General features: G+C 47.0%; 1 protein-coding gene across 1 annotated transcript in view; it reads left to right on the plus strand.

The window, feature by feature from the left end:
- LOC144143403 (cytochrome P450 2A9-like) overlaps nt 1-12,181 on the plus strand; it is a 52,216-nt gene extending 40,035 nt beyond the window's left edge. Inside the window, exons 6-7 of the mRNA XM_077675163.1 lie at nt 7,108-7,223; nt 11,922-12,181. Coding sequence (XP_077531289.1) covers nt 7,108-7,223; nt 11,922-12,181 — 376 coding nt within the window. The remainder of the gene's footprint in view (nt 1-7,107; nt 7,224-11,921) is intronic.
- Nucleotides 12,182-19,151: the final 6,970 nt, after the last annotated feature.

Raw genomic sequence — 19,151 nt, forward strand, 5'->3', positions numbered from 1 at the left:
CCCGGCTCAGGCCCTGGTGGGGGGGTGGCATGACCCATCGAGCCAGGCGGTAAGCCTTGGTGATCTCGTTGTAGCTCACAAGGCGATCTTTGTTCGCGAAGCACCACGGACGGTCGGTCTCGGAGGAGCGGAGGGTAAGTGCTCGCGCCTCCGAGTGTGCCGTCTCGTTGTGGTTGGGTGCGGTTGCGCATTCGCCCACGTGCGCCGGAAACCACTTGACACGAACGTCTCTGCCCTGGAGCCTTGCCTTGCCGATGATGGCGGCCGCCTTTGCGCAAACGCGACCTTTCGCGTAGTTGCGTACGGCCATTCTCGAGTCACAGAGCACTGTGCGGCACTCAACCTCAGAGATGGCCAGGGCGATGGCGACCTCCTCGGCGTCCGTGGCTTCGGTGCACCGTACACTCGCAGTCGTCGTCTTAGGGCCCGTGGAGGCCTTAACGGCGACCGCGACGTAGCCTTCGTGCTGGTACTCTGCTGCGTCGACGTAACGCGCGTAGTCGTCTTTGGCATGCATCTTGATGATGGCTTTGGCCCGCGCTGCACGCCTCTCCTTGTTGTGCTCCGGGTGCACGTTTCTAGGTATTGGGTCAACGCATATGTGTGCCATCGCTTCCTCGTTTATGTCACGCTGTTGCCGGTCCGGCGTGCGAGGGTTGTAGCCAAGGTTCTCGAGGATTTGGCGTCCCGTCTTTGTCATGGAGAGACGTTCCAGCTGTGCCGCCAACTGAGCCTCCGTGATTTCTTCCAGGGTATTGTGCACTCCTAGCTGTAGTAAGCGCGCAGTGCTCGTGGTTTCCATAAGGCCCAGTGCCGATTTGTAAGCCTTACGTATGAGTGTATTGATCTTGGCCCGTTCCATGACCTTCCAGTTATGGTACGCGGCCACGTACGTAATGTGGCTGATCACGAAGGACTGGACTAGTCTCACGAGGTTGTCCTCCTTCATGCCCGTTCTTCTCGAAGAAATGCGGCGAATGAGGCGAATTGCCTCGGCCGTCTTGCTGTTGAGCTTGGCAAGGGTTTCACCGTTGCTGTTGTTCTTGTCAATGATCATGCCCAAAACCTTGAGTCTTGTTACTTCGGGGATGCGTTGCCCCGATGCGGTGACTATTTTGATACGGTTGGCTTCGCGCTGTGGCGTATTGCCCCTGCGTTTCGGTGCGAGCACGAGTAGTTCAGACTTGCTAGGCGAACAGAGCAGGCCGGTACCAACGAGATGCTGCTCGATGGCGGTGACTGCCGCTTGCAGTTGACTCTCGATGTATGCGTCGCTGCCGCCGGCAACCCAGAGCGTGATGTCGTCGGCGTATATAGTATGCCGGACGCCCGTTCGCGCTAGCGCCTCCGCAACCCCAATCATGACGAGGTTGAAGAGGCACGGTGAGACGACCGATCCTTGCGGTGTGCCTGTGCTTCCGAGCATCTTCTTTTTAAGCTGTAGGTCCCCCGCGTGGAGTTCTACCATCCGATCCGTAAGGAAGTCCTTGATATAGTTATAGCTGGTTTCGCCCATGTTCAACTTGGAAACTTGTGCCAAGATCGCCGAATGCTTTACCTTGTCGAAAGCACTCTGGAGATCCAGCCCAAGGATTACTCTGTTATCTCTCGTGCCTTCCTTGTCGATTATTTCCGCCATAAGCTGGAGCATGGCGTCTTGCGTGCTCAGCTTGTGTCGAAACCCTATCATGGAGTCTGGATATATATGCCTTCCTTTTCAAGGTACTCTTGCCATCTGCGCGCGAGCACGCGCTCCAGCACCTTGCCCACGCAGGACGTGAGCGCGATTGGACGGAGGTTGTTGGTGTCTGGCGGCTTGCCCGGTTTAGGGATCAGGATGGTCTTGGCACATTTCCACTGGCACGGTAGCCTGCCCGATCGCCAGCACTCATTGTAGTATTGGGTAAGGGCCTCTATCGATGGGTCGTCTAGGTTTTTAAGCATCTTGTTCGTGACCAGGTCCGGGCCGGCTGCCGAGCGGGTGTTTAGCTCGTGCAGCGCAGCTCGCACCTCTGCCATCGTGATGTCCCGGTCTAGCCACGCATTGGGTGACCCTGCGTACGGTGGGTGGTGCTCCGTGGGGGTAGCAGGTAGGTATTTGTCCTCCAGCTTCTTGAGCACAGCGTCTTTACCTTCCTGCTGCACCGCTGTGTGCATGAGCCTAGCGAGGCGGTCTCGTTGGTGTGACTTGGTTTTAGCCTCGTCAAGCAGGTGTCGTAGGAGGTTCCACGTTCTGCCACGATGTAATTGTCCATCGGCTTTGTTACAGATCTCGTTCCACTGCTGTTTGCAGAGGAGTTTGCAGTGGATCTCGATGGCCCGATTTAACTCGACCACTTTCTTGCGCAGTTTACGGTTCAGTATGTTTCTTCCAGCGTTCCATGATTGAGTGTTTGGCCTCGATGAGGTGGGCAAGGCGGCTATCCACGCTTACTATGTCTTCGTCGGTCTCCACGGTTTTGGTGGCTGATCGCACGGCTTTGCGAAGCGCGGCGGACCACTCACCTATGTCTCGGATGACCGGACAATCCTTGGGTTGGTTCTGTCGGAAACAGTCCCAATCTGTCCATTTGTGCAGCACGGTGTTACCCCCGATCGTGCTGGGTATCGTGATCTCGAGAATGTAGTGGTCACTGCCAAGATCAACTCCGGTGTTTGCCCACGCAATCTTGCCCGTTCGATCGTTCTTGACAAAAGTGAGGTCTGGTGTAGTGTCCCTTGCCACGGAGTTGCCTATCCTGGTGGGGTTGGTGGGGTCCGTGGTGAGTACGTAGTCGTTGTCCAGGGCGCTTTGCAGCAGGTCTCTGCTCTTGATCGTGTCTCGGAGGTAGCCCCATGCTGTGTGCGACGCGTTAAAGTCGCCACCGATCGCGAGCGTGCTGCCCCTGGCCTTTGTGCTGGCCTGGCGGAGGAGGGAGCGGAATTTCTGGTGTATGTGCTTGGGGTTGCTGTAAACGTTGAGCAGGAACAGGCTGCCCTTGCGTTGCTTGCTCGGTATGATCTCCGTAAAGGTGTACTGAATCTTGATGTTTCCTTGCTTTATCGTGTGCTCCACAAAGGTGAGACCCTTGCGGACGAAAGTACACACGCCACGGCCTTGGTCGGGGCTAATGTGTGCTTTGTACCCGGGGAGGGACGGGGCCGCCGAGACCGTCTCTTGGAGCATGATCACGTCTGGTTTCCTGTTAACCATCGCTGTGTGCTGTTGTATTACCGCCTTCTTGTGATCAAAGCTGTGGCAATTCCACTGCCAGATCGTGAGATCCAACCGTGGTTTTACTGCTGCTGTTGGGTTGGCGGCCATGATTGCGTTAGGGTGAAGGGTTGTTGTTGCTCTTGGTTATAAGGGTGGTTCACGAACATTGGTGCAAAGGTCGGGTGGCGTACGATTGGGCGTAAGGTCTGCTCGATGAACTCGAACTTTGCTTCGATTTTCTTGAAAGACGTGATAATGAGCTCCTCCAGCTTGTTGAATCTTGCGTCAAACTTGGCTTCTAGCTTGGCCTCAAGCGTTGCTTCGAACTGTTCCGCTTCTTTGCGGGATCTCCGCGACTCGAGCGCGCGTTTCTTGGTTACGGGCTCAGTCTCCATTTCATCGTGGAGTTCGGTCATTGACATTTCCTCCTCGGGCATAATCTGCGGTCTTGACTCTGTAACCGGCGGTGGGGTTGGTGGCGAGTGAGTCGGGGATGGCGACGGTGCAGGGGTGGGGTTCGTAGCGGCGGGTTTCGATATACGCAGTAACTTGCGTATCTCGGCGATTTCCTTGGTCAGGTTGTTAACTGAGGCTTCCAGTTCGATGTTTCTTTTTCGTAGCGAGCCATTTGCTGCCTTGAGACGGTCCATTGCTTCGTCATTTCGCCTCCGTGGCGGCGTGGTCGGCGTGCTTCTGCCGCTGTCGCTCTTAGTTACGTCGGCCCAACTCACGCGATCGCGTGACGGTGACCTGTTGCGGCTGAGGCTCCGTTTGTTTTTGTCGCAGCTGCTGTTTCTTCGTGACGATGCGCGACTCCTGGAAGGAGCCCTTGACTTGCTTGGGGAACGTGACCCTTCCAGGCGCGGGAACGAGCTTGCCGAGAGCTGCTGCTGTTGCTGCTGCTGCTCGGCGGCGCGACGCTCCCACTGCCGGCGCCGGACGACGTACGGCGTCTTGAATTTTCCCTTGCAAAATCGGTCGCCCGTTGGGTGAGCGCCTCCGCACAGTTTACACTTGGGGGTACATGTGTGGTCCTCCGTGGGGTTGGTCGCGCCGCACGCAAGACACGCGCGCATGGTCGGTGTGGGGCATACGTCGCGCCGGTGGCCGACTTTGCCGCACTGCTGACACACGTCTATTTGCTTGCGATACAAGTTGCACGGGATTAGGGTTACGCCGTAACGAACGAAGTTCGGTACCCTGTGATCTTGAAACGCGATGATAACTGTGGTCGTGTTTCCGATGCGCTTGGCTCCGACAGCGAGGGGGTTGCGGTCGTTCACGATGTTCCTGTCTATTTCGGCGGCGCCGTCATCCGTCGGGATGCCGGGTATGACGCCCTTGACGGTGTCGTGGGGCGCCGTGCGATAAGCGCCAACTTGGTGGAGCTTGCCTTGTACTTGTATCGCTTGAATTCTTGAGTATTTTGCTGCGTTTTCCTCGCTGGGAGTGCTCACTACCATGATGTTTTGCTGGACGTTGGGGCATATAGTGTCCCTGGTCCCCGCCGCGCTCTCGATGCCTGCCGCTGCCAAAATCGCCGCGGCCACGTTGGTGGTGCCGGTCTTGAGAATGTCGAGGCCGCCCCTTGGCCTCACCACTATCTTGATTTCCTCCGTAGGCATGCCTGGCATGCGTGCCGCACGAATCGCCGATACACGGGCGCTGGTGAAGAACTTCGATTTCGAGCTCGCATTGCCGTCAGGCTTACCGTTCGAAGCGCGTTGCCGAAGTCTTGACATGCGATCGCAGGCCTGGGTCCAGCCAGCTTCATCGTGGTATTCTTCGGGCGAAATATCCTCGCCCTGCACTTGCACGCACATTTTGGAGTCCGAAGGCCCCGCTAATTGAGCGGAAGTCTCCATGTCGTTGGCGAAGAGTACGGGCTAGGCCAAGCGAGCCCTGGGTTCGCTTAGGCTTAGCGAGTCCATGTGGCGCCGGAGTAGGTAAAGTTCGATAAATTGGCGAAAAACGCACATTTCGATAAAAAATCGGTATCGGTCGAAGGTAATCACCTTCGCGCACACATTGATAATACGAAAACCGAAGGTTGATCCAAATAGCACTGCGTAATTAGGTATGAAAGACAGAGCCGATGTGAAAACGACTGCTCACCTCGGCGATCGCAGCGCCCTCTCTAGGTTATTACTGCAGAGGCATTACATTCCATCATGCATCGCATCAATCAGTGGCCTGTCATGCGTGGTCTGCACACGAAACATTGCTGATGCCTTTGCGGACGATTGGCTCTGATTACGTATACCAAAGACATGCCTAGTTCTTAAATGGGCCCTGCAGCACTTCAAAAAAACGCTTTCACTCTCTCATTCGCGTCTGAAAGAACTGAGAAAGCTATAGTTATCGCCAACGTGGAGCGGCACTGCGTGATTTGCTCGTCGCACCAGATACGCCTTCCGGTTCGGCTTTGCTTTCGTGTCTTTCTGTTTTAAAGAGGCTATCTAATGCGTCCCTAGCTGCAACTGAACGAGAGCCGGGAAATGGCCGCTAAACCGCGGTAATGATGCAATTCCAGCGGGTCAAAGAACGCCAACACGTAGAAAGAGAGAAAATGTTTTGAGCAAGTTTCTACGTTATCTGCTGGGCATACTGCAGTATTTTTTGGCGGAGGTGCTTTCCGACCCCACTCTAAGTACTGGTTGTGTTGGTTGACTACGTCCTGCAAGCATTTAAGATTTGGAAATAAGATCAAAAAGGTGCTGCAGGGTCTCTTTAAAACCTAAAAGCGGTCGCTGCAAGGTGAACGTCCAAAAGGGCTGACTTATTTTTCCACTGGTTCGTGCGGCTAGATGGTTGGCGGTCGTCGTAGAATCAAGAACCTCGCTGCGGCCGCTTTTCTGATGGAGGCGGAAAGCAAAAACGCCCCGTTTGTTCTAGGTTTCGGCGCACGTTAAAGAGCCCCAACTGGTTAATGTTAATCCGGAGCCCTCCACTAAGGCGCGCCTCATGGCATGTGTAGCGTCGGCGCGTTAAACCTCATAATCAACCAATTGCAATCAAGAACCACTGTTGGTACCTGCTTCCTCGTAATATTACAAATGCATTTTCAATTCACATTTTTCATAAAGTCCGCTACGCCACTTCTGCGAGCAACATTTTTTCATCCTTTTCCAAGTTTGCCACCAATGTATAGTGGTTTCATTTGCCTTTGTAGAACTGAAGTATTTTGATGCTGTTCAGAACTGCTCAGTTAATTTTGTGCCGTCTTTTTTCTTGCAATGCCGTGCCTCTCTTATGGCTAATTCGCATTTTGTTGCGTGAAAATTTACCAATGATATTTTTGACCTATTTAAATTTAAAATTGTTCTTATCCGTGAGAAATATTTATAAAATATTTTCACACATTGTGATATTTGCTATGTGGAAATATTATGATATTTAGACTGCAGAAGCATTAGATTAAACAAATTTTTGGGTAACATGGGCTTGTAAATTATTATAGTTGCTGTCTGCGGGAGTGTTTAGCCGATGTCGTAAATATATACCAGTATTCTTCAAGCACCATTGATTAGGCTTATTCACTGCACACATTATACAAGCAGTGCATTCAACACCTGACACCTGTAAGTGGGCTTCAACTGCTTCTACAGTGTTTCTACGCCTCCTGTTGGACGTACGCTATGTGATTTTTTATGTATTTTTACGGCAACTACGCGTTAAAGTGAATTCTTGGGGTTATATTAACAGGCCACAATGAGGACTTCATCTCAGTAACAGCAAACGTTCAGACTACAACGCGGTGTTTTGACTTCTATCAGTTTTTCTGTTTACAAAATTGACAACTAACTGCTCTAAGTTTTACTCTATTGCAGCAATTTCGTGAACAAACTTTGTCCTTTTACATGCATATCATAGACCTATTTGAAATGGGTTTGATTTCAAACCTTTCGTAGCACCCAGATGCAGGAGTACGACACCACATCGGAAGCTGACTCTAAGGACGATTTTGTTCACCTCTACCTGAAGAAAATTGAGGAGACGAAATGCAACCCAGACTCTCCATTTCAATGTAAGTGATCATCTATAGCTTCTTTAGTTTATATTTATTGAACAATCCGCTTCTTATATTCGTCCCGCATGCTTGTGTTTCACTGCGAAGCAGTGTATGTCTAACCCACCCCCACCCCGTCCCCTACCCCAACCCCCACCCCAGTTTTCAGTCCGGTGGAGCCACTTTACTCGGCGCCGCTCCGTCGTTCCTTTTCGCCACCACCGACCCCTCTTTCACAATTGTTATTTGCCGGCGCCTTTGAGGTTTAAGCACGCGCACATAAGCAGTTGCCGATTTATGCGTGCACGTTCGGGGAGTGCAGGGAGTAAGGGGGGGCGCGCAGGCAAAGCTATAGGTTTCGTGCCCTCACTGATGGCCTGTCCGTTCTGCTTGCGGGAGGCTTACACGTGGACGTCAAACAGCCGAATGCACCCTCTGTGGTGTCTTCACTGGTCGGTCGGAATGGGTTGTGTCTTGTGTGTTTCACAGACGGTAAGATGCCTACGACACGGTAACGAAACAGACAGCCCCATGTTGGTCCACTACAATAAAGCTCAAGTCCTTCCAAGTTTAATTCTGTTACATTTATGTAACAGAATTATGCTCCAGCGCAAACACAAACAACGGGGTTTAATTTGTGCACTCCGTCGACAGCGCCCGACTTCGCAGGTCATCCACGTTCACAGAATGGAAGGACACTAATTTTTAAGTCCTTGTTGCTGTTGATGACGCCAAAAGATCGCTACAGTTCGGAAGTGTATACAGCGCATCGCAAATTGCAATTTAGTCTACGTCTTGCAGAAGTACTGCAGGGCTCAATGCAAGCATCCATCTCTAGGTGCTACCCAAGCTTCCGAGTATATTTGAAGTAAGAGTTTCCCTGTGTTCAAACAGTTGACCATTTTCACGTTTACGACAGTTGAATTTGAGTAACCACGTATCTCCAATTATTACACTAGGAAGGAGGTAACCATCGTCGGCCTTAAGAAGCCAAACTTCCCAACGGCAACGCAAATCAAATTATGAGCACATGCACACACACATACGCACGCTCAAGACGACGCTGGGCACGTGAATAAGGACCGCATTAACTTGAGCTTTTCTGCATACATTTTGTCAAACAATTATGTGAGAACTTCTTGGGTTTTCAAGCGCTTTTAAATAGTCATTAGGAATGACATTTTGATGGTAATAATTCTACAATAAAGCTACTAATAAAACCACGCGCTTCAATCTCGAATGAGTAATTTAGTATGCTTTGTTCCGTAAAGCATTTTGCTGCTGCATTTTTGGAAATAAGATTGTTCGGAACGCTGTGGATTTATTTAGCCAGAACCACACAGCTAAAATACCGATCATCCCAATCATGGGCAGGTAGCTGCTTCTGCAGGAAATCAATTAAAGACAGGCTGCACCATGCCGCATGTCCTAGCATGAACTTCCACCAACGTAACTTCAAACTACTCACAACTGTTGAACGTTTACAAAGACTTAGAAGATGAGTTTAGTTAATGTATAATACCAAGACGTCGGGAGAAACAAGTTTTACTGCAATGAAACGAGGCAGAAAGCATCCGACAAAAATTTAGGTGCCCTCCTAGAAAGGGATGTGTGACAGGTAGACGATGTTTAATAAGGCCATAAATATCAGCGAGATGGGTCCTACAATAGAGGGTATCGTGCGAACACTTCTTATTTGGAGACCCTAATCTTAATATTAGTTCTAAGGAATAACATGGAGGGAAAGGCAACAAAAGCACAGCATTGTTTTTATACGGGGTGATGTTAAGTCGACAGGTTTTTTTTTTAATTTAGGCGTTTAGATGTACGTTAAGACACCTCTACAGTGAGGTTATGCGCCAAGGGGGACACAAAATAAGGTGGTAACAACTGATGTCGGTGGCCTAATTAACTAAAATTAGATAATTACGTTTTAGTGGCCGCAGTAAACAGGCATGCTTGTATTGAAAAGTTAGACGCAATCGTATTTCTACGCTGTTTCATTTGGTAGAATTCTTCTAATGCGTACCTACTCCGATATATCGAAGTGCTAAGTTTAATTGCCGTTCGCATGATTACGAATGCTAGGCAGTGGCGACCGGCACAAAGCTCCTCCGTTTTGTTCTGTGTTTTGATATGGGTTCCAAGTACTGCAGATTGCGATAACGCCAGCCAAGACTGAAAGGATGCCAGTTATCACTTTTGCCTATGCCTCCACCCCGTTGTCAAACTATACACCGAACACAGCACGCACGTCACAGAAGGGAGGAGCTCTGCGCCGGTCTTAGCTGTCTAGCATTCGTAATCATGCGAACAGCCATTAAACTTCGCAGTTCGATATCTCGGGGTACGAATGCGCCAGAAGAATTCTGCCAAATAAAACTGCGTAGAAACAATATTACGTATAACTATTTCATACAAGCATGGCTGCTTACTGCAGCCGCCAAAAAGTTAATTATTCAATTTTAGTTAGTTAAGCCACCGACATCAACAGTTCCCCCCCTCATTTTGCGCCCCCCTTGGCGCCCAATCTCACTGTAGAGATTGGCCCCCGCGTAAAGCTAAGCGCCTAATTTTAAAAAAAAACCTGTCGAAATAATTTTGATCACCCTGTATAAGAGGTTGGTGTACCAATGTCCTTCGTCAAAAACTTAACGAAACACAAAAACTAAACCTACAAAATCATTGACAAATGAAATATTGTTGTTTTGATCTGCCTACACGCAATAAGAACTAAGCGGTCCCAGCAGGAAGCTTTCGCGCATGGATTGCTAAAGCACGGTTCCTTCTACCATTAGATTAGCGAAAGGTATGTATACTGCTTCAAATGTTTTGTCCATTAGTCTCCCTCGGTAGTTTTAATCTCCTACGTTGTCAGTTCAAATCGCGTTTGGTTGATTCAAAACCTGCGTTCAACCTTGTCACACCGAAAAGTCGGGCAGCACCTAAGTTCGATTCACACTATTTCAAGTGCCCTATCGTTTCGCCACTTCACCATTCGGTGGAGCCCTTTCGGTTTTAATTTAAAAAAACTCCCCCCACCTCCCCGAAGGGGATCGTGCGGAAATGCGAATGCATTGGGTGCACCGATGAGTGCGCTGCGGCAAGCAGTAACGGAGAGAGGCGTGCGCTCCACTGCATTTATATACATTTTCCGAGCGCAGCGAGCGGAGAGAGGGTACGCGGAGAGGAGAGAGAGACCCGCGCAACACGCCCGCCCCGCGCGCGAGCTCTCTCTCCCGCCGAGCTCCGCGAAGCGAGCGCCCTCACACGCCCGAGCGCGCTCCTCCTCTCCCCTTGCCCTCCGCTACTCCCGCCCGAGCTACCACCCGCTAAGAAATGCATTCGCATTTAAAAATACTAGCGGCGCGGGTCCGCCGCGCCGAGACGACGACGACGAAGGCAGAACTACGAGGCGCGCGCTCACGTGCGCTCGCGCTGGAGGCATGCAGGCGCACGCCGACGGAGCACGACAACCCCCGACTAAGAAATGCATTCACATTTAAAACAAAGTACATCGCCTTTACCGCTCATGTCAAAGACCAATTGCGTAGACATGGTACATCAGCTCTTAGGGATAAAGCGTGCAGAGCAGGCCATTGACCACTACTTTGCCTTACTCCGGATGGTGGATGCCTCAGACAGACTTGTCAATTACCATAGGTGCAAAGACTCATTGAATGTTCATTTGGTGATGAAAGGCTTCGAAATAGTATAGACGTTCTGTCCTACGTTTCCACTACTATTTTCCAAGGGCTATACTCTATTCCGAGTTTCTCCTCACCTTGTGGTCACTAGCGCGAACATCTTACGCATTAGTCTGGTATCTTTTCTGATGCCGTTGGTGCAGTGCTGCCCGTGACCTTTCCTTATCATAACCTTTAACCTAGGTGGCTGTAATGCCGCCACACAAAAGCTCTGGAACGAAAATCTATTTTTGCGAATGCTGTCAGGGTGAAAATACTAAATTACGAGTACGCATTTTTTGAACAAGTACCTGCGAGTACCGGACGATTGGTCTCGGAAAGCACGGACGAGGAGCTGGATAATCGGATCTAAGTGTCAGAGAGCCCGGTAGTTTACTATGATTGGTTTTTTCAAAGATCCGAAATACATTTAAGCTTTTTGTTATTGACAAGTACCTCAAATAAAGTGCTTACGAACCACAAAGGCAGCCATTTTGAGTTATTTCTCTCCCGCACGGCAGCCCGGGGTACTATGTGCGGTATTTTCGCAATACTTCCGTAATAATACATCTCGCATCCAAAGTACAGTTTCTGGCTGAAATACCTAAAATTAAAATTTTAGTGGTCCGTAAAATTTGCTCTTGCCTGTACATACTGTTAACTGAACAAACCACGCAGCTGAGAGAATGACCGAAGTAAGACCAGATACACACGACCCCTTCCTTGTCTGTGCGAAGCCTTACTTCTGTCCGGGTGTCAGCTGCGCTGTTTCTTCTGTTACTTACGTGGAACCAACAAATAGACCCTCCAATATATATTTTTGGTGGTTATCGGACATACCAGCTAGAAAAATTGCAGAGTATTCCAATATAGAAAGGAGTTGAGGGACAAGCTAGAATTCTTTTTACTGAACTCAGAACTGACATCTTTTTCCTGGCCAAATTATTCCTTTTCACTCCAGAGTTCGCCCATTCACTCTAATAATTAACTGGTGCATTGTTACTCTGTTTTTGATCGTTTCCCCCTTCAGACAGATTTCTGGTTGGACACATGGGTTCCTTTATTGTTGGCGGCACATTGTCTCCCTGGGAGTCAATGCAACAAACTTTCGTACTCCTTGCCATTCACAAAGACACTTTTCAAAGAAGAGTTCAGCAGGAGATTGACGACATCGTCGGACCGCACCGGTGCCCCACATGGGGAGACAGAAAGAGCATGCCTTTCACGCTGGCCTGGCTTTGGGAAGTGGAGCGATGGAAACTAGCTCCTATCAGCGTTCCAAGAGAGTGAGCTACCTCCTGCGCAACTCAGTTTGAGCAGTGACTTGTCAAACAAGAAATGTAGCCAATCTCAGACAAGCGTTTTAACCATTAGGCACTGTTTATATGTTCGGCAACGATGGTTTTAAGCAAAACACGTGTGCTTTTTTAGCATTTTGATAAATTTAAATTGAAAGGCTACACTTCAATGTTGCTCGCAAAACTTTTAAATATTACTTTATCTATTGATGTTCTACAAATGTCCGCCTGTCACCCGGGCATGTGAGCTGAACCATAATTACAAATAAGCAACGAAGGCAGAGTTCATAAAGTCCGCCTTCGTTGCTTAGGTGACGAGAACTGAGGTGGATATAAAACAGGAATACAGTAGGTTCGCGATAATTTAAAGGCGAAGGTCCCGAGATTTTGTTTGAATAATCAGAAGTTTGAATTATCACAAGTTCTCATATATACGACTCTGCGCGGCATACCAACTTGTTTTGTAATAAACATTCAAATCTATTTATTGTAATACACTTTAACACACAATACTAAAGTGTTACTGACACTTTGGGAAAAATCACGAATGGATGACTGCCTTGTCGCTGCATGAGAGTTCCAGTGTTTTCGATGCCAGCAAAGGCAGTCCGTTCATTCTGAGAGATTTCTGCACTGGTCAGGAACGTTCCCCGGATGCCGTCTTTGTTAGTTCTGAGAACTTCGGCGCCCACTACCGTTGTTTGCTGGCGGCGTCAGCGGCGGCCGCCGCGATGTCCGGTGTTCGCGTAACCAAGCCAGCGAACGCGGCACCGAAGGCCGAAAGAAAATGGAGCAGTACCTGGCGAAAGGCTGAGGGGAAGAGCGGCACGCGCTACTAAGGCGTCATCTCTCACTGCCTCCCCTCACACATTCACCAGAGGTTCCTCCTCCGTTCGTGGCTCGTCCGAACCACCTGTAATTTGCGCGGGAGGTTGAAACAGAATTTGCAGCAACATGCTCGGCGGCGGCGACGCTCTGCGAAATAACGGCCGAGTGGCACGCGCCGCCGTTCGTTCGCTGATCACGCGGCCACTTCCTGAGACGCAGCAGATATGCGCCGCGGCTGAGAAGACTGCAGTTCGTGTTAGCACAGATTTCGCATTAGAGAGTATAGTAATCGTCAGTGCATTTTTTAAATGCAGAGCATTTCAGTCACTCACGATGTCACCCGCGTTGACGTCCGTAGTCCGCACCGCACCCCTCCCTACTATATATAACAAAAATACTATCCGGCGCCCGGTTTCAATCCCTCGACCCTGCGGGCGGAACGCAATGTACATGGTGCTCTACCCACTGCGCCACAAAGCCGAGACAGAATGGGACGCTACGAACGCGCCTTATATCGTTGACTCATTCAAACTACTGCTGACGAGCGCTCTCTCGTCAGCAGTTGCCACAAGTGCAACAACATTAACGTAACGCGAACTACTTAACGTCGTTGCTCCCCCGGAAATGCTCTGCATTTGATCGTGCCCCTCGCGAGGGGGATGTTTCACTGCGTCTTCTCTCGGTCGCGGGACCCGTGGCGCCATCTGGCGGAGGCACGGCACAACTCGTAGCACTTTCTTTGAAAAAGCGCCTCGAAAGCGCGGCAAATATGAAATAGGGATGACGCACTTTCGAGGCAATCCACCGACGCGGCTGCTTTGTGTACAGACATTCTCTTCCTCCGCTACGGTAAAAAAGTGGCGCTTTAAACATAAACGCTCGCAGTGTTGCAAATAAATCGGAACAACTTGAAGCTATCATATTGGGCCATAACCCAATGTTGTACTTTTTCTTTGTTCCTTCCTCAGTCCACCCGCAGTTGTTCTTAAGCAAGTGAGCAGTGTGAACTAAGCGGCTTAAGAATGCATTGAAAACATTGCGAGCCAAGCTAAATTTCGCGGATGGTTTGAGTGAATCGAAACTTTTAATTGTCCGAGTTGGAATTATTGCTAGTCTAATATATATGACATTGAAAAGTTGTAACGGCTAATAAAAAGCAAAGGAAACAAAATTGGGCATAGCCGTAGGGTTTATTATGGTACATCAGGGAAGCACGTTTCCATAATCAATGATGGACAGAAGGCTAGCTGGGACATCAAAAATAAACAGCTCAGAACCAATCGCTACTTTCATTCCGAATATAAGGGTTCAAACTTTTATTCTCACTAAGCACCTTGAAAGAAAACACGTACGCATGAATAGATATGTGAAGAAATCAAAATACGTTTATTTCTTAGGTACGGTAAATGGACGTCGTGTATTACGAAACTATGCGTCGGAAACGTATTCTAGCCCCCATCAGAAAAACATGTAGTTAGGTGGACCATTTGCTACGTAGAAAAGTTCACAGTTAGTTTGCCTGGCGAAAAAGAACAAATTCACTCAGAATAAAGGAACTAAAGGTAGGTACACACGTTTGTCGACATCTAGAAAAATTTGCGTAAAAAATTTGGAGAAGAAGAGGCATTACATCAGCAGTTCAAATTTTATAGAGACTGGTGGCACCATCCAGACAACTAAGAATGATTAATAAAGTTTTTTATTTAAAATTTTATTACTTCTAAAATGATATTTCTGTCTACTGGCCTTTTCATACAACATCAAAGAGGTTGCTGTTTTCAACCATTTTTCTAGAATGACAAAAATCAGCGGGGTTACGGGACACTCCAAAACATTTTGCCGTGTAACCGTCATTCTTATTGAAGATAAGCTTTTGGCATTAGACCCAAACCCAATATATAAGGCAACATTTTTTGCTGTTCGTACCAGAGTGATTGGATAGCTTCATAGATGTAAATTGCTTCTCCTTGTAGTGCTCTTTTTTTTTCTCGAGCAGGGTAGAGTGAGACAACATGATGTAGCTTACACGAAACCGTATTTCAATACAGTAAATTGCTTCAGGTAATCTGATTAAGGTTTCAATACCCCTTACCTAGAAGAAAGGGTAGCAAATTCTTGCCCCCGTTATCTCTTCCTAGTACATCTATCGTGTACACCAAAAATAAAGTTTGTGTGTGCGTAAAATATTTGGTATATATTCCTTCTCTTTCAGCAATAACATTGGTATTCTATCAGGAGGGAGCAGTATACACTAGTTCTAGACAATACAGCTACATGAACACATATCTCGTTCAAAAGCTGTTTATAATCGCACTGAATGCTATCATAAAGTGAACAGTTAGATTTTCTTCTTTCAAGGGCACATAATAACTTCTTCCTTCAGCGACCTTTGCTGCACTGGGAAGATGAAACCAGCACGGTAGTATAGGCAGTAAAGACCATCCCTCTGATTTGAGTGGGAAGCCAGTCTGCAGAGTGGCCAACAGATGCACGAGTGTTTGGGTGTAATACAAGCTCCGTAACAGCAGCGAAGATCAATGACTTAGCAAGAAGTGTGCCTAGGGCAAATTAAGCGTAGTGAGAAGAGCACGCCGGTTGTGGTAAGGCAGACATAACAAAAATTGCTAAAGCCACTTTATTTAAATTCTATTGTATTTATAAATACTGCTGCCTGATCTCTGGGATATTGCAGGAGAGGGTACAGAAAAATAAAACAAGAACACGAAAGCAAACAAGAGTGCATAAAATTTTATGACGCACAAAAAAACTTTTCCCCAACTCTACAGTGTTTAGTCTACGCAAAGCAACATCAAGTTTGTTCCCCAGTTGAAATAAAATGAAATAAAACTTTGAAATGAAACTTCATCTCTCTCTTTTTGCGGTACAGTAGAGAGAGAACGCATCGGAAAAAGCTGCAAACAACGCAGCTTGAGGACCTTGTACTCCCAACCCGACAGCTTGGTTCAATACAGTTCACTTCATACATTGGCCAAACCACACTAAAATCTACGTGATATGCCGGTCGCTCAGAAGGATAAAATAAAGTCACGAAACACACTTGCATGAGAACGAACAAAATTAACACAGGCATAAAAAGCATAGCGGATAGCTTAAAAGGCACACCGTAAAACAAAAAAAAAAAGTCCTAAAACGCAGCATAAGGTGTTTTCTGTCCGTACAGATTTATGCTTGACAAACAGTTTAATGCGGTCTGATCATGATCATTCAGAGGGACTCGAACAGGTAAAGAGCAGTATACAATTTTTTCTTTGAAGTTTTTTTGAGTCAGATATTATTACTCTCAAGACAATTTATATACAATGGTAAAATATAGCACAATGACTGCAGGCGATAGTTAGTTCGGAAAAAAGGCAGGAACAACGCCAGGCGCTGGCGTACTGTGTAAGAAGTGGCATTGCATCTCACGTGAGGCATGGAAATAAATGGTTGATTGTTTCTTAATATTGCATTCTTATACATGACTAGCAATCTGAATGCGTACAAGGTATTAACTTTATGTACATTATAATAAGTGAAAGAGTGTTCGGTGCGCGCATACCGTGGTTCGTTTACAATTAGTCTAACTGCTCGTTTTTCGCTACCAGTAACTTTAGAATATTTTTCTTTGTGATTGTTCCCCATACGGTATAATAATATCTTATGGCTGGAAGCAAGAAAGCATTGTATATAACTAGCTTCACTAGGTACTCCGTTGGAAGGGAGTACCTGTGTTTACATATTACTCTGTTTATTTTATTATTTTTTGCGTATTTAGTCTATTTCTAGATCCCAGCTGATTGTTTCTGCAAAAAGGACGCCTATGTTTGGAACTTTATGTTTGAAACAATATTAATAACTATATTTTCATACACCTGTTTAATAGTATCAAGTACAATTTTTTTTGCTAGATATATTAAAGCTTTTTTGTGGTTGGTATTTACTTCGAAGTAATTTTTTCCGTTGTCTAAGGTATTCCAGGAATTCTTTGCCATATACTGCCAATGTTGTTTCTGTACTTTCCGAAAGTAGCATGGTGATATCATCCGCATATGCTATCAGGTTACCTGGCAATGAACTATGTAAGATATCATTATTATATAAAACGAACAGCACAGGACCTAAACTACTGCCTTGTGGAACACCAGACACGATTGGTTGCATGTCTGAGAAGATGTTATTGTGAGCTACTACTTGACGACGGTGTTCCAAGTATGAAGAGTAGCGACGGAGCCTCAGATGCCGCAATGAAAAAGACTGTCCAACAAAATTTTGTTATTAATTACATCAAATGCCTATGAAAAATCTATACATTTCCAGAGATCAAGGTGCTTTCCCTCGAATGCCTTAAATATTGTTTCTTTTTGTTTCAGCAGGGCAGTCTCTGTTGATCTGCATTTCTGAAACCAAACTGACACTCTAAAAGCCCGGAGTGCTTAGATAAGAAATTGTTCATTCTGATGTAAATTATCTTTCTAAGCCCTTTATTAATACTGGAAGGATCGAAAGTGGTCTCTAATTGGAAAACTCAGAAATACTTCCACCTTTATATACGGCAACACATTTCGCAATCTGCAATTTGTCTTGGAAAAATCCTAGTACCCAGTGAAATGTTATAAATGAAAGCCAACGCAGAGGCTACTAGGTAGGTTATATATTGGAATGGCTGAATTTGAAAACCATCTATACCGTGAGCATTGCTGAGTCTGACATTTTTGTATATTTGTTTAACTTCTATTTCGGTGGTTGGAGAAATGAACAAAGATTCCTTCACGCTTGGAGCCTGATAAACATAACCGCATGTATAATTAGATAAGCAGCATAAGTATTGCGTTACGTTTATAAAGAAGCTGTTAAATTTGTCTGAAAGTGCTTTACTGCTTAAAACAGTGCCATCATGTTCAATTGTTTTTGGTGACACTCTTGATCGGAGGTTGAGTACGGAGTTTAACTGAGCCCATGAGTCGCGGTAGTCCTTGTTGGAGGTAGAAGAAAAAACGCTATTAAAGTGATCGGATTTTGCCTTCTTTAGTTCTTTATTTAATTGATTAGAATATTTCTTGAAGGCACCGAATTCATTAATGTGTCTCTACTTCATTAACTGCGAAAATAATTTCAGTTTTATTGTGATTTTTTGTAGCAAATCCGCAGTTACCCATTGTTTTTTAGCTTTTATTTTTCGTAAGAAGATTCTAAGTTGGTCAATGAGGGCTCCATACGCGCTACCCTCGTCTGTGTGTGACAGTGCTCCCTCCAAGTTTGTTGCTCGAATCTTATTCCTAAAGCTTTCAAGTGTGTTCTCGTCCATAGGTTGACAGCGTGCGCGAGGTAAATCGCATTCCGCATTTAAATGAGCTTGATGATCACTTATATCGCACACAAGCGTGCCGGCATGTACATTTTGCTTTTCCGTGTTCGTTATGATAAGGTCAAGCACTGTTGACGTCGTCGCGTGTCGGCACTGGTGACGCGTGTCAGCACTTCAATGACATTATGAAACCCATATGCATCTAATAAACTGGTTAGCTCTAGCTGTGCGGGGGAAGAAAAACTAATATCGATATTCATGTCACCACAAAGATATAAAATTTGTTGATTCAAAGACACGTGATCAAGAAGAGCGTCTAGCATGAAAAAAAAAAGAATTTAGCTTGCCGTCTGGTGGATGGTACAGCACAGTAAATACATTTCTGCCACGTTCAACTGCCAGTATTTCAAATTCCGGCGTAATAGTCGAGAATTTGCTATTTTTTGCTGGAAACACTGTGTTGATTGATTGTAGGGTTTAACGCGCCGACGCACCGCAGGCGATGAGGCGCGCCGTAGTGGAGGGCTCCGGATTAATTTTGACCACCTGGGGTTCTTTAACGTGCGCCGAAATCTCGTACACACGGGAGTTTTTTGCTTTTCGCCTCCATCAGAAAAGCGGCCGCCGCGGACTGTGTTCAAAATCTGTAAGAATATGCCTCCCTCCCGACGGCCAGATCTGTTAAGTGTAAAATGCGTGTAGCCATTTAAAACAAAATAACTAGAGTCATCGTGATACAATGTCCCCGTGAACGTAATGACATGGAAGGAAAACCTGAATTAGTCGAAAATTAATTTCAGCTCGTCTGTCTTTTCATTACTTGAGCGAC

This window comes from Haemaphysalis longicornis, unplaced genomic scaffold (assembly GCF_048455015.1).
Source record: "Haemaphysalis longicornis isolate Haplotype H1 unplaced genomic scaffold, Haemaphysalis longicornis Haplotype H1 scaffold_6, whole genome shotgun sequence".
Lineage (NCBI taxonomy): Eukaryota > Metazoa > Arthropoda > Arachnida > Ixodida > Ixodidae > Haemaphysalis > Haemaphysalis longicornis.